The sequence below is a fragment of the Anguilla rostrata genome, chromosome 14, assembly GCF_018555375.3.
Source record: "Anguilla rostrata isolate EN2019 chromosome 14, ASM1855537v3, whole genome shotgun sequence".
Classification (NCBI taxonomy): domain Eukaryota; kingdom Metazoa; phylum Chordata; class Actinopteri; order Anguilliformes; family Anguillidae; genus Anguilla; species Anguilla rostrata.
Window position 1 is genome coordinate 26241615 of NC_057946.1, and position 14791 is coordinate 26256405.

The 14791-nt window shown below is 45.0% G+C and overlaps 1 protein-coding gene across 2 annotated transcripts; it reads left to right on the plus strand.

The window, feature by feature from the left end:
- Window positions 1-716: 716 nt before the first annotated feature.
- On the plus strand, window positions 717-12750 carry LOC135238853 (MAM domain-containing protein 2-like). Of its 2 annotated transcripts, none has more exons than XM_064306969.1 (14): window positions 717-1731; window positions 2144-2251; window positions 3302-3552; window positions 5651-5735; window positions 6053-6169; window positions 6367-6632; window positions 7327-7420; window positions 7525-7671; window positions 7907-8172; window positions 8563-8659; window positions 9482-9637; window positions 10457-10716; window positions 11200-11284; window positions 11699-12750. In XM_064306969.1, exons 1-14 carry the CDS (start codon window positions 1701-1703, stop codon window positions 11758-11760), a joined length of 2025 nt encoding a protein of 674 aa, XP_064163039.1. In that variant the 5' UTR covers window positions 717-1700; the 3' UTR covers window positions 11761-12750. The 2 variants fall into 2 exon arrangements, with proteins under 2 accessions (XP_064163039.1, XP_064163040.1); XM_064306970.1 differs by having other exon boundaries at window positions 720-1731; window positions 6376-6632.
- Window positions 12751-14791: the final 2041 nt, after the last annotated feature.

Here is a 14791-nt window from a genome sequence, read left to right on the forward strand (position 1 = left end):
ATTTACACAGTGCTGCGTCTGTGCTGATATTAGACTGCTGGAATAACAGTGCTGTGTCCACGCTAATACTACAGATGGTAGGGTCTGTCAGGTTATCCAGGTGATTCAGCAGCAAAGGCTGTAAAACTATGCACACATACACACATGCACACGCACACACACACACACACACACACATGCACACACACATCATAGGTCTCTATCGGGCATATGGGGGCCATGTGCGGCTGTTCATCTGATGAAAAGCAGACTCACTGCAGTTCAAAATTCCAGAATGTGACTTCCTCCTCAAACAAAGAGAAATGCCATATCTAACAGTTTGGCTTATTTCCTACACATTCTTGCCTTGTCATACAATTGACTTTATTATGGAAAGAAGTGATGAGAAGTAGGACGCAATACTAACACTACTGTGAAACTTCAGTTTTCACTATGTTGAATTGTTGACCATTTTAATGACCCAGCCAGTCATATGTGAATACATGTGCCTGCCCTTCAGTTCAGGGAGTAAAGATCTGGGATTAACTTTGAACTAAATCAAACTTCAGCCCATCAGAAAGCCAAATGTGTGCTTGATGATCATGTGCTGTCCTTGTTTCAGCCTTTTTCAATGAAGGTGTCGGAACAACGGAGCCGTTCCATTAAAAAATGTCTGAATAACAGATTGTTTCAGTGAAAGCACCTGAATAACAAAGTATGTTTCATTCAAAATGTCTGAATAACAGAGATTTTTTTCAGTGAAAGTACCTGAATAACAAAGTGTGTTTCATTGAATGTAGCAGAATCACCAAGCGTGTTTCGTGTACATTTTCCCCGAAGAACCCTACACTCTGGACCCAAACACAAGCCATAGTGGAGATTTTAATTCCTTTGGCGCTAGTTAGCATGCTGATACAACAAATGCGGAAGACCTTTGGTGTACTTCCTCAACTTTTAATTCATGCCCTGTTTCTCCTCCTGCAGCTTCAAGCATTTTGAAACAACATCCTCCTCTTTTCAGCAGGCTGAGAACAGCAATGAGAAGGCCAAGATTTTGTTAGTGTCTCTGTGTTAATGACAGAACCAGTGTTATTGACAGTATTCATCTTAGTGCTAGTGACAGCGTTGGTTTCAATGTTAGTGGTGGTCTCAGTAATCGATGTAAACTGTTAAAGGCATACCCAGGTGCATCGGGCAAAAATAGAGATCACTTTTGTTTCTTTCTGGAGGAGTAAGTGTTAAAGAAGATGTCCTCAACCACGTTTATTTCTCTCTTCCTCACTCGCTCCTCTACTCTTCCTCTCCCCCTCCCCCCTACCTCTATGCCTCTTTTCTGCCCATTTTCACTCCCTCTCTCTGTCTCTCTCTCTGTCTCTCTCTCGATTTATTCGAGTCATTCTCGGAGTCTGCAGTGAATTAGCACTGAGCCTCCCTCCGCCCCTCGGTAAAGCAGGGGCCCAGCCTGCCGAACATCTGTGCCTGTGAAGGCTGCAGACATCCTCCGACCGTGTGAGTGCTGTGGGCCAGTCTCTCTGGAGCTTGTGAGTGCTGTGGACGGTCTGTCCGACTGCGCTGGTTGCTGTGGACGGTCTCCCTGAGCCCGTGAACGCTGTGGACAGCGCTCGTCTCGGGCCGCGTCCGCGTGGTGAGGTGTGCGAGCGGCGGTCCGTCGGATGACCCTGGTTCCTTGAGCCTTGTGGACTTCCTGTGCAGGCTCTGCGATGCTTCAGGTCCTGTTCCTCAGCCTACACTGTAAGTCTCCAGATTTATCCCCCGAAAACCTGAAACCACACAAAGAGCTCTTTCACCACACGTGTTTCGGATTCTGTGTATTCTATGCTGTTAAATTGATTAGTGGCTGACAGTGGCTGAAATGCGTAAATATTCTGAGCTCATGAATTTGACAGCTTGTGATCAAACAAGGCAATATATTGCATGTAGCAAAAGCCCGCAAATTTAGCAACCTGTAGGTAGTCACATCGAGCGCATGGACTTAGTTTAAGTTTACTAGTGCAACAGCGAGTGTGTGTACTGTATGTGTTTCATGTAATTCCCCTTGTCATAGTGACAGTTGTAGCCGTGCTGTATAATTGGTCTGCGTGCTTGGCTTGGAGTAGCATTGCAGTGGCATTCTGTGGGTGTTTACCTCTTCCCTCTGCTCCAGTTGTTGTGGGCGGGGCTCAGACTCTGCCAGGCTCCTGCAGATTTGAGAACGGCACCTGTGGCTACGTGTCAGACCCCTCCCTCTCAAAATGGGCCCTGAACCAGGACGGTGAGTCTTTGTTCCCCCGCACGGGAAGCCCATACCTCTGAGAACGGGGCCCCCTGCTGACTCTGGCTGGGAAGGAAAAGGTTTCAGAGCTACGCTCTTAAGTGTAATTTCTACTTTGTCCCATGACACTGTTGACAAGTGTCGCTCGACAAAAATGACATATTTTCAAAACAAATTTCCAAATGTTGCACACTTTTAGAATTTTGTTTTGTCCCGGACACTGTCATGAGTTGTCGTGCAGTGTGACTGTGAGCTGTTTACAAATGGAAACAAGTGATCAGGAGTTTGGTGTCTTGTTTGTTACCATTAGAAACAACAGCACCCTCCCCGGAGGTCTTTGTCAAAGTGAAAATGCCAAATGTTGTGCAACGCTTTCATTTTTTCATTTTTGTGTTGTGCAACATAATATAAATTTAAATATAATACAATATAAATTTGCCTGTACTCAAAACTCACTTTTTATACAAACTTTACACAAACTTTGCTGTTACTCACTTTACCAGTGCTACTCAACTTCAGGTCCTGCAGTCTGCAGTGTCTGTGAGTATTTGCTCCAACCATGCACTACACCACCTGCTTTCACTTTTTTACATCCTTGGCCCAGGAAGTGAGCTCATCAGTGAAATCTGGTGGTGTAGCACGAGGTTGGAGCAAATACCTGCTGACACTGCAGCTCACTGGACCTGGATGAGTAGCCCTACTCTAGGGAGAAAGAATTCTGAGTGAATCGTTTTCACTTTCATAATGCAGCAGTGTTAAAGTCTTCGCTATTGTGGCGGTGTTGGTCTCTCCTGATACAACGGTGCTGGTCTGTCCTGATACAGCAGAGCTGATCTCTCCTGACACAGCAGTGTTGGTCTCTCTGATACAGCGAGCTGGTCTCGACCAGCTGGTGTACCTGATACAGCAGTGTTGGTCTCTCCTGATACAACGGTGCTGGTCTGTCCTGATACAGCAGAGCTGGTCTCTCCTGACACAGCAGTGTTGGTCTCTCCTGATACAGCAGTGTTGGTCTCTCCTGATACAGCTGTGCTGGTCTCTCCTCTGCAGGGAGCTTTATCGCAGTGGATGGGCCGCTCACAGAGGGGAGAGAGAGGGCCGTTCTGGTGAGCCCGGAGCTGGAGATGTCGGACTGGAGCTGTGTCAGGCTGGTCTATCAGATCACTGGGTCAGGATCCCTGCATTTCCACCTACGGCCAGAGGGGGGCACCTTTGACCAAACCCTGTGGACTGCTGACCAGCCCTCTGACAGCTGGCTGGTAGCCAGCATCGACCTGTGGAACACATCTGCCTCCCATAAGGTACACGCGCACACACACACACACAGCCTCCTATAAGGTACACGCACACACACACACACATTCACACACACATACACACACACACACACACACACACACACATTCACACACACACACACACACACACCCACACACACCACACCACACACACACCACACACACCACAACACGCACGCACACACACACACACACACACACAGACAGACACATACACACAGACACAGACACACACGCACACACACAAAAGCACCTTCTATAAGGCACATGTGCACACCAGCACACACACACACACACATAACACCCCACCTGTCCACTCCTAACCCGTGCAAAATGGGGTGGGACCCCTGAATCGCTGACATGCTCTGAGTAGAAAAGGGGCTTCTCCCTATACGCACGATATTCCGAACCACAACCTCCGCACGCGTGAGCCAACTGCAGACCAGGCCCTGGGGGAGTTCTTCCAAAACAAGCTCACTGTGTAACGTTCACACTCACACGGTTAGTCACACTCGGGGACGGCGCCTAAGAATAGAATTAAAAAACCCTTCCTTTTATTAGTGTCACATGGTACTTCCAGACAATGTATTCTATAAAAATTCAAAGGAAAGAGTCTGTCCAGATGGGTTTAATGAAAGGACCACATGGGGCTCTATTTTTCAGAAATCAATGCCACACGGCGTGTGGGCGTGGTCCGGGGTGTGGCACGCGGGGCACTGGGCGTGGCTCGTGATTGGTGGTATTTTCGGCACCGCAGACGAGCGCGTGGCGCACTGGCCAACAGGGAGGGGTTACACTGAAAATGCTATCGGTGGGTGTGTTAATGGCCAATCAAATGACCTCTTCTCATTCCCTTTAAGAGCCGTGCGCATTGCACGGGGCGTCGCCAGTTCCCGTGGTCTACCGCTGCGATGGAAGTCACGGATAACAAATATTCTTTGCTCAAATATTCTTAATTTTATGAAGAAAAATACAGGACGAGGCAATACAATGCTCAAGCTGATTTTAAAATTTCCACCAGTAAGATACATTAGACTGCTCAATTATGTTGGTGTAGACTAATACGTATATACGGATTTGTAATGAGTTTCTCTCAGATGCTAATCATTTTTGCATTTTTTGTTTTGTGTTGATGCTAAAATGAAAAGATTGTTCAAGTTGCATTTATTGTCGTTCTTCTCATTACAGACAGGTGTAATGAGAATGAAAGATCGAAATACCTCAATGCAGTATAAGAACAGCCGTAAACAATTAAAAATAAAACTACACACGGGAATTTAAATGATAAAAAATGAAATGAACAATAAATGCATTTTTTTTCTACTTCTTAGGATTTATATCAAAGTCAAATTTGACAGCATATGATCCAAGAAAACCGTTGATTGCCTTTTGAATAGACTGTGAAACATGCTGGTATCGCATGGTAAAGCCCCAAAATTACCAATCCACCAGGCGACGACCTGCGCCATACTCCATAGACGTGGTCTGGGCAGGCAGGTGGCGAATGGTGCAACCTGACAGACCGGAATGTCCCACAGATTCCAATGAGCTGCCAAATTTACATTGACTGACACACCCCAGCAGCGACTCCCCTCTCACTTAGGTGCCCGGTGAGCCCTTGCCGAAAAATGTTTTCCTCGTTGTTTGTTCATTTACGCTGGAAGAACCTTTTTATACCCTTACGTAATAATCATATCTCCTCCTCTCCCCTGTTCATGTCACGTCTGTAACAGCTTTGCACTCTTTCTCTGGCTTGCATATTGCGATGACAAATCCTTAATTAGAAGCGCTCTGTTCTGAGGCTTCAGATGTTCTGTCTGTCGAACAGGAAGTTGACTGAATGGTTTTGCCAGAGATGTTTCTTGGATGTGTCATGGGGACAGTAATAAGATTGCCATTGATAGATTAATTTTACGGCCCTGTTTCCTTTTTAAACATGCGGGTGTTGTTTCGGTGCTTATGAATATGCCTCAGCACAATGTGACATTGGTGGTTGGTGACAGTGATTGATTGGTTGGGTTTCTGTTTGGTTGGTTGGTTGGTTGGTTGGTTGGTTGTGTAACTGACTGATTTGATTGGTTTCTTCCCTGGTAATTTCCAGATGGTAGTGGAGGGCAGACTTGGGCGCGGAGCTAATAACAGTGTGTCCATCTTTGAAATTCGCATCGTTCCTGGATACTGCATAGGTCAGTGCCCTCCAGCTACTCACAGTACCCATGTGAACATGACAGATTTATGATCCTGCTCTTCATGAACATGACACATATGATATTATGTTCTATTATGTGTGCAGTATGGATGATGTCCCTTTTTAATTGTTAATATGGTCATATTAATTTGTTTACTATCTTCTCTGTGATTTATATTACAGCTAGTGACTTATGTGAATACCTACAAAACATTAAAACAGTGATTAAAAAGGCCAGTATTCTGTGATATTTATGTTATTGTGTGGTGCAATGTTGTGCGATGTCCTAGATATTGTACTTGTGCTTTCTCACAGAGTGTAACTTTGAAGACCCGCACATGTGTGGCTACAGGAACCAGTGGAACCCCAGTGTGAACTGGTACATAGGCAAGCCCAACAAGGAAACCCAGCCCAACCTGAGCACCTGGACAGGTACGACTCACCCGAGTGTCTCACACATGCGTTTTTAATTTCAATTTCAATTTCCATTTCAATTCTCGAGCAGGTAAGTAAGGAGCAGATAAATAAGGGTGTTGGAAGAAACCTTGATTCGTGCAGTACTCACTAGAATAGGGTGTTCAGTTCAGAGCAGCAAAGCTGAGTAGCATTTTACCACCTTGCGTCTTCACGTTCCACAGGCCACTACATGTACGTGGATTCGACTTACGCCGGCAAACCACAGGAAGTGGCCCGGCTGGTGTCTCCCATGACGACCACACCGCTGTCCGGCTGCTTGTCCTTTTACTACCTGCAGAACCGGGACGGGGGGAGCGAGTTCTCTGTCTTCACCAGAGACGTGTTGGGACAGGGGGAGGAGATCTGGAGGCCGGGAAATTACCACACCACCAACTGGACCTTAGTGCAGCTGGACCTCAAGGCCCCCTACCCTCTGGAGGTGAGAGAGGGGGCCGGAGAAAGGGAGAGAATGACACAGGAAATTAGGTCAGACTAGGGAACTGTTTGATCTGCAGTGTTCCAGCATCATCTCCCAGGCAAAGCTGTGCCTAAGCTTGCTGTGAGTGTGATAGGGGAATCATTGCCTTTGGGGCCAGAGAGCTGCAGGTAAAGCTGAGGTTCAGGTAAAGGTGCGGTGATGTTGAGCTGCAGGTGAAGATATGGTAAAGGTGAGCTTCAGGTAAAGATATGGTAAAGGTGAGATTCAGGGAAAGATACGGCACAGGTGAGCTCCAGGTGAAGATACGGTAAAGGTGAGATTCAGGTAAAGGTGTGGTAAAGGTGAGCTTCAGGGAAAGATACGGCACAGGTGAGCTCCAGGTAAAGATACGGTACAGGTGAGCTGCAGGTAAAGGTGTGGTAAAGGTGAGCTCCAGGTGAAGATACGGTACAGGTGAGCTGCAGGTAAAGGTGTGGTAAAGGTGAGCTTCAGGTGAAGATATGGTGCAGGTGAGCTGCAGGTAAAGGTGTGGTAAAGGTGAGCTCCAGGTGAAGATATGGTACAGGTGAGCTGCAGGTAAAGGTGTGGTAAAGGTGAGCTTCAGGTGAAGATACGGTGCAGGTGAGCTGCAGGGAAAGATACGGCACAGGTGAGCTCCAGGTAAAGGTGTGGTAAAGGTATGCTCTTTCCCCAGGTGGTGTTTGAAGCAGCCTTTAACAATGCCAGCGGGGGTCGAGTGGCACTTGATAACATTTCCTTCTCTGCAGAGTTCTGCAATGCTGAAACAGGTACTTTGTGTGTGTGTGTGTGTGTGTGTGTGTGTGTGTGTGCGTGCATACATGTATACAGTCTCCTGAACGGAAGAGTTATTTTCTGTTGTTATTTGTCACAGAGCCGACCTTTGACCCCTCTGTTGCCAACTGTGACTTCGAGTCGGGGTTCTGTGGCTACCAGCAGGCTCAGACAGGCTGGTCTCTGTGGAAGAGAGTGTCAATCAAACCCAATCTTTACAGAACAGGGGACCACACCACCGGCGCTGGTGAGTGAGCCTCATCTTTCACTCTGAAGGTACCACAACAGCGTAATATCTATGATTAATAATCACGTCATCTAAATATGACATGATTATGCACCGCCCCCCCCCCCCAAGATCACTTCATGAGAACGTAGGTTAAAATATGTGTTCATACAGTACCAGTCCAGAGAGCGTGAAGGAGGGACGCCGTCGCCGTGGAGACCGTGTTCACTGTGGAACTGCTCTTTCTTCCCCTCAGGGTGGTTCCTGCTGGCGAACACGCGCTTCTCCTCGCGGTCCGGATACATGAGCCGGCTGATCGGCCCGCAGGTCCCGGCCCGGCTGAAGTACTGCCTGAGGTTCTACTACGCCCTGGCGGGGTTCCGCAAGACCGACAGCGTTCTGGCCGTGTACGCCTTCCACAAGGACAGCCACACCCAGGAGAAGCTCTGGACCAGCAGCGGGACCACCAGAGATGTCTGGACTGAGGTGGACGTCACCTTCCAGAGGCCTGAAGCCGTCACAGTAAGAGCTGACGCACCTTATACACAGCTTCATTCTTCATTTAAGACAGTTGCAGTCAAGCATTCAACGAAGGGTCTCAAATTTTTCAAATGTTAGGGATGTGTTAGATCTTTCAAATATTAGATCTTGCAACCACTCAATGTTCGAAAAGGTCAAAGGTCATAGCACACAGGCGTATCAGTACAACCATGAGAGTGAAGAGTTCAGGCTCACATCTCTGTCCTGGGTTTTAAATGACACCACTGATGTGTCATTTATACATGCAGATATACTGTGTCTTTGTGGATTGTTTTGCTGTGGGTATATGGGTAAACATGATGATCAAGTAATCATGCTTGGCACACATTAATGATGTCACTGTTTGGAATGATGTATTGTTCTGTGGTGCAGGTGTTATTCGTCAGTGTATGTAAGAACTTCTGGGACTGTGGGTCAGTAGCCCTTGATGACATCAGCATGACCCTGGGGGACTGCTATCTCCCCTCAGGTAAATTCACACGTGTCATCTGAGCACGTACCAGACCTCGCGTACTCACACTCTACTCTGTAATGACATAGAGACATAGTTTGAGCCACCATACACAAACACTCTTGCAATCTTATTTACTATATAATATATAAATGTAAACTTGGGAGCTGCAGTTTGTAGCACGCTGGGAATTATGGGAGATGTAGTCTGAGGGAATGCTGGCAGCTATAAAATATGGCATGTTTTTTTTTAATTATATGGCTTCTACGGTTAGCTGCTTTTAGCAGGACTAGCACTTCAAGAGTGATGCAATCCTCAGAAATATGAAGGCTATAAAAACGAATAAACCTACAAGATTATGAATGATCACAAGACAAAATGTTACGACAAACCTAATTCAAATATATTATATGGAGCAATAGGCAGTTGGGAACATGATTCTCCTTTGAAACATGAAATATTTTTGCTGATTTGATAACATACTAATTGTGTCACTCGCAACATTGTGGAAGTGTTGGCTTTCTTTGGATTTTTCCCCCAGATTTCACTGCAGTGCTTTTTCATACAGTGGCAATTAAAGAAGCTGAATACATATAATTTGTAGAAGCAGTACATGTGTAGGTTGCCATGGATCCTGGGCATGCTTTTTGTCAGTCAGGACCTGCATGAGTGCAAGGGGTGGGGTGCTAACGTGCTGGGAGACAGGCACCTTCAGGCTTTTGAGTGGCCATGTCCGCCATGTTCATGCTGGCTAAAATGTTAAAACAATGGTTAACTATACAAAATGTGCCACTGATCTTTAAAACAGAGGTTCACCAGGGAAAGCCTGTCTGCTTTCAGGGTCCTTCCTGTCCATCTCTGGCCAGTGTGACTTTGAGAGGGGAGACTGTGGGTACACTCAGGAGAAAGCGGTCGATACGGTCGACTGGGTGCTGGCCAGAGGGCCGACGCCCACTTCCTTTACTGGACCGATGGGGGATCACACCACGGGGATGGGTGAGTCTGTCCCATCATGCATTTCACCATGGCGCCAAGACTATTCCAATGGACATAGGCTACAGGAAGAGGATTAAAGAGATTCTAATGGAAACACGCTTGGCCTGAATCATTTGGTCAAATTTCACTGGGGGTTTCCAAGGTCCCTCACTGCTTTATAGCTTGTCAAAGGTTGTAGTTTATTATTTACACGTCCTACTTCTCTGCCAACTATTATAGCTGTGAAAATGTCTTTATTGTGAGAGTCAGTTTGTATTCATTCTTCAGTGCACAAAATGTGCATCACTGTGTTCCACATCACTGTGTTTCAGGGCATTGCATGTGTATGACTATAGCTCTATTCGCACGGGACTAGTATTACCTGGGGACCTCATGTGATTTAGAAATTACCCCCCCACGTCTGTGTTTCGTGCGGCGCATTCGCACGGGATAAGCAAAGTCTATATTTTACTCAAATTTACTGACATTATCCCCCTGGATATGACTGAAAATGTCAAGGCTGTGCTCTGCATAACAGTAGCCTAAAATACGACCCCAAATCACCGAGATGCCGATTCGCACGGGACTAATATTGTCACATGACCTCTGTGTTTGGCGAAATATGGTAGGTAATTTGCCATGGAATTTTTACTTTACAAATTACGGACATGGCAGATTCGCACAGGATTAAGGTCACAGACGACCTCCGCAATTATTACATGTTACTAGAGGTCCCCAGGTAATACTAGTCTCGTGTGAATAGGGCTTATGTTCCAGGGCATTACAGTACATGTGCATGACTGTGTTCCCGGGCATTACATGCGCATGACTGTGTTCCAGGGCACTACATGTACCTCGAGGCATCGCCCATGCTGGCAGGGCAAAATGCCCGCCTGGCCTCCGGAGATCTCCGTGGCTCCAGGAGCCCGCAGTGCCTGCACTTCCACTACCACATGTTCGGGTCGGGGATAGGCAGACTCAACGTCTACCTGCGCCAGGAGGGCCGCGACCAGGAGGAGGCGCTGTGGAGCCGGCACGGGGAGCAGAGCATCTCCTGGTTGAGGGCCGAAGTGGACTACAAGTGCGATCGCAAACACCAGGCCAGTCTAGAAGCTTCTACACACATACCAAACTCCACCTCCGCTAACAACAAGAGGCCTCCCACTGACACAAAATCACATGTCCCGTACAGCAAGCAACACTCGGATCAACCCTTCACCATACCTCCACTAACACCGAACATATGTGCTCAAACTAGGAGCGCTTTTACATAAGACCCAGCTTTTACCCAGGATTTTAAGTTATAAAGTTTATAACCTTTACGATAATGTAATCAGACCCAGTCATTGTAGCAGTTTTCTTTAATAACTGCAGTAATTATACACAGAGGGCATGCTGGGAGTTGTAGTATATAGCACACAGAACTGTAGAGGTTCACCAGGGAAAGCCTGTCTGCTTACAGGGTCCTTCCTGTCAATATCTGGCCAGTGTGACTTTTTTGAGACAGGAGAAGCCCTTTGCGTATTTCTGCGACTTGACTGGAGCGTGTGACCTCACTTCCTCCTCTGGTTCTCTCTCTTCAGATTGTGTTTGAAGCTGTGCGGGGCACCTCAATAAGGAGCGACATTGCCATCGATGACATCATGTTTACAAAGGGACCGTGCAAAGGTAAGAGGCTGAGGGAACTCTCAGGTTCGGATTCTGATGTCATACCTGTCGATGCGGACGTCAAGACCAAATAAATCAGCGCATTATAATAAAGGAATGAGACGGGACCAAAGCATCGCAGTAAATATTGTCCTACGGTGTTGTTATTATTGGTGTACAGAGAGTACGACAGACAAGTTGGCACACACATTCTCGCGCGTATGTGTGTGCCTGCGCATATGTGTGCGAGGACGTGAGCACGTGTCTATTTGCGTGTCAAGCGTGAGATGTTACGAGTGCGCGTCTGCGTGTATTTGCAGGTGTCTGAATGAATAAGTGAACGTGTTCGCTTGTGTTTGTCTGCTTCCCTGTTTTGCGTGATCGTTGCTTGGTTTTCCATTATTTATTCATGTATTTATTTTATGTCTTCCGCAGCTGCAGGACACACAGCTTCACAGGCTGGATTCTCCGCGAACTTCAACGACATCGAGCACTGAGTGTGACGCTGCTGTTAAAATATATAAACATTAATAACATATGCGAGAACTAGCCTACTCTTATCCTCTTACCTCGTCGTACCTGTGACGAGAGGTTCAGAGGGAAGGGGGTATAGTAGGCAGAACACAGACAGAATATTCCCTCTATCACAGATGGAATATTCTTTTTTTAAAAACAGATTTTAAGGTGCTTGAAGTTGCTGTTAGCCGTGTCATAGACGTGGCTCTGGCATCGAGATGACTGTTACGATTTTTTTATATATATTCAGAAAAACATTCACCTTCACGTCCTGCTATCATTCTGTTCTTCTCTCTTGCTTATTGCCCATATCCTGTTCCTCGCTTTCACTTTCTGCCAATATCCTTTTCCTGGCTCATTTCTTGCCAACATTCTCTTCCTCTCACGCTCTATGTAGGCATTCTCTTGTGTCTCTGTTATTTCTGCTTCCTATTGCGGAGGACCTAGTAAATACAATAAATATATACCTGCACACAACTGGACAGTATCTTTAACACCTTCAGCGTGCTTCAGCACACACACACACACACACACACACACACAAATCACAACCGATGCATATAGTGATGCTGTATTTTTCCCGGTCAGCATATTTTGGACACCGATTTTAGCACTTCCGATTTTGCAAAGCTGTTTTTTAACTGAACCTTTTCCCATTAAAATGTAGTCAATCAAAAGATCATTCATTTTTATTAGTGGTGTTTAAAAGAACACAATAAATATAACATCTGAAAAAGTGAACAGAACAAGCCTTTGTGAAATTGAAAGTTGAAAGTTAAGAAGTTGATCATCCTCTGGAGATTGTCACAATTCATATTTTATCCGTTTGTTAAATCTGCTTAAATCTTCCAGTTCTGTCACATCACATTATCATTACTAATCAACCTGCTTCATCCACTATCCATTACTAACAGGTCACTGCAATATGAAAGTGTACTTTCATTTTTAAAAATAAAAGATACTTATATTTACCTGCTGTTAATGGAATTAATCTAGCCCTGTAAAAAATTTTTTTGGCAACTTCACTGTGCAAAAACGTGGTGTGTTTTATGCATGTGTCTAATGCATTCCAAGATACATGCATCTATTCTGCATGCACTGTTTCTGTGGACACGGTAGCCTTCATAAGACCCAGATCATAAAGCAATACTGCCACCTAGTGGAATATTAGCCAGACTCAACAGGAGTTAAATTGTTCTGACAACTAGAACAGGTGCATGTAGTAAACTGGGATAGTAGATATGGCATCAATTAGTTGTTAGGGAATATATGAATGTGTGCATGCATGGACATTATCCTTCTGTCTCATTACACTGGTTAGCAGCTACTTTTTGAATTTTAATTAAGAATTTTAATTGATTTAATTACTTTTAAAGCACTGTCTGGCCCCTGAGAACATCACTTACAGACTCTTTATATATCAAATTGGGATCTGAAATCCTCAAATAAGTTTTTTTGTTTCCTATGACATATTTAAAACAAAATATGAAAAACCTTCTCCAAACTTCAGAAACAATTGACAAAGAACATCAGAGAAGCAGAAATTTTATCCAATTTTAAGTGTACTTTATAAATCCGTCTTTACAAACTCATTTTAAATTCCTGGTTTTGTCAGTTTTGTGGCACCAACTGAATTTCTTGTGTTTGTATCACGCATTTTAACTATCTTGTTGCATTATTTTCTATTTTATCAATTTTTTTTAAGTCTTTCGTTTTTTTATTTACAAGGTGCTTTTAACATCATATGACAAAAGTATTTTACAAATGAGGCTTACTGGAATTATTACTGTATAAGAACATAGCATTCTGTCCTGTATATGATCATATGACAATAGAATTGGAATGTAGGTAGAAATAAGTTTGCTAGCTAGATTATATCAATTTAGTGCTTTTGAAGCTAGCAACTGGGCTTAATATCTTAGTAGTATCCTGTGTCTAATGCCAGCCAGAGCCTTTAGTTGCCAGCTACCTCGCATACAGTGTCTGTTTGTATGTAGTAGATACATGATTCTTTATTAATCCATTTTGCTTGATTAAAAGCGTTAAGTAATTTCAAATTATGCATCAATTGTAGAATGTAACCCGGAAATACAAAATGGTAGCCGTTCTATTCATGTATACACACAAGGTATATATGTAATTCCGGAGTAGTTATATGGCTCTTCTGGTGTAATTAACTGCAGACAGGAGCTACAGAGGCAAGGAGCTGGCTTGACGCCCTACATTGAAACTATTAAACATACTCTCCGCAGTCTTATTTACATCCTTGATATGTAATCATAACGTTTATTTTTTGTAAATGTTTTGAAAATAGTTTTTTTTTTCAATGCATTTAGGGAAAATGCATTTAATTCTCCGTTCCGCTACCTCAGGACGCCTGGCACCTCCCCCTCTTCGCACCTGCGCTTCCCAAACACTTGGCGCTTCTCCTGTCTGTCCTGGCCCCACGATGGTGGAATGACCTTCTCGTGGAGGTCAGAACAGCTGAGACACTGACCCACTTCAAGCGACAACTGAAGACTCACCTCTTCAGGCTGCACCTCCCTGTAATCTCTAAATTGACTGTAAGCTTAGGGTTGTAACTAGGTAGCTGTTTCGTAGGTGACTTAGTTAACACACTCGTCTAAACTACTGCTTGTATTTTTGCATAGACTGCGTTGTTGCTGTTCTCGTTTGTGTTAGTATTAATCAGTGTATCCTTCAGGGCCCAAGTTGAACTATGCGGTTGTTCCCTGCACTTGGAACGGTACTTCTCTCTGGGGTTTTCAACACACTTGTTCCTGGTTATGGTTATACACTTTGTTGTACGTCGCTCTGGATAAGAGCGTCTGCCAAATGCCTGTAATGTAATGTAATTCATCGCTGCAATTTAGACTCGTGACGTCACGTTAAGATCCTCCCATGTTGAGGTAAAACCCTCCCACCTGGAGCTGCTGCGAAAGATGCTTCTCCGTTTCAACCATAGAACTCGTTTCTGCAGCCTGCCTCAAATGGCAGGGTCTTACCTCCAAA

What these genes read in the sequence shown, in the direction of transcription:
- LOC135238853 (XM_064306969.1), top strand. Translation starts at nt 1,701, where the DNA reads ATGCTTCAGGTCCTGTTCCTCAGCCTACACT. An exon ending in CGTTCCTGGATACTGCATAG is followed by an intron (nt 5,736 to 6,052) that starts GTCAGTGCCCTC and finishes GCTTTCTCACAG; the next exon opens with AGTGTAACTTTGAAGACCCG. An exon ending in GGACTGCTATCTCCCCTCAG is followed by an intron (nt 8,660 to 9,481) that starts GTAAATTCACAC and finishes GTCTGCTTTCAG; the next exon opens with GGTCCTTCCTGTCCATCTCT.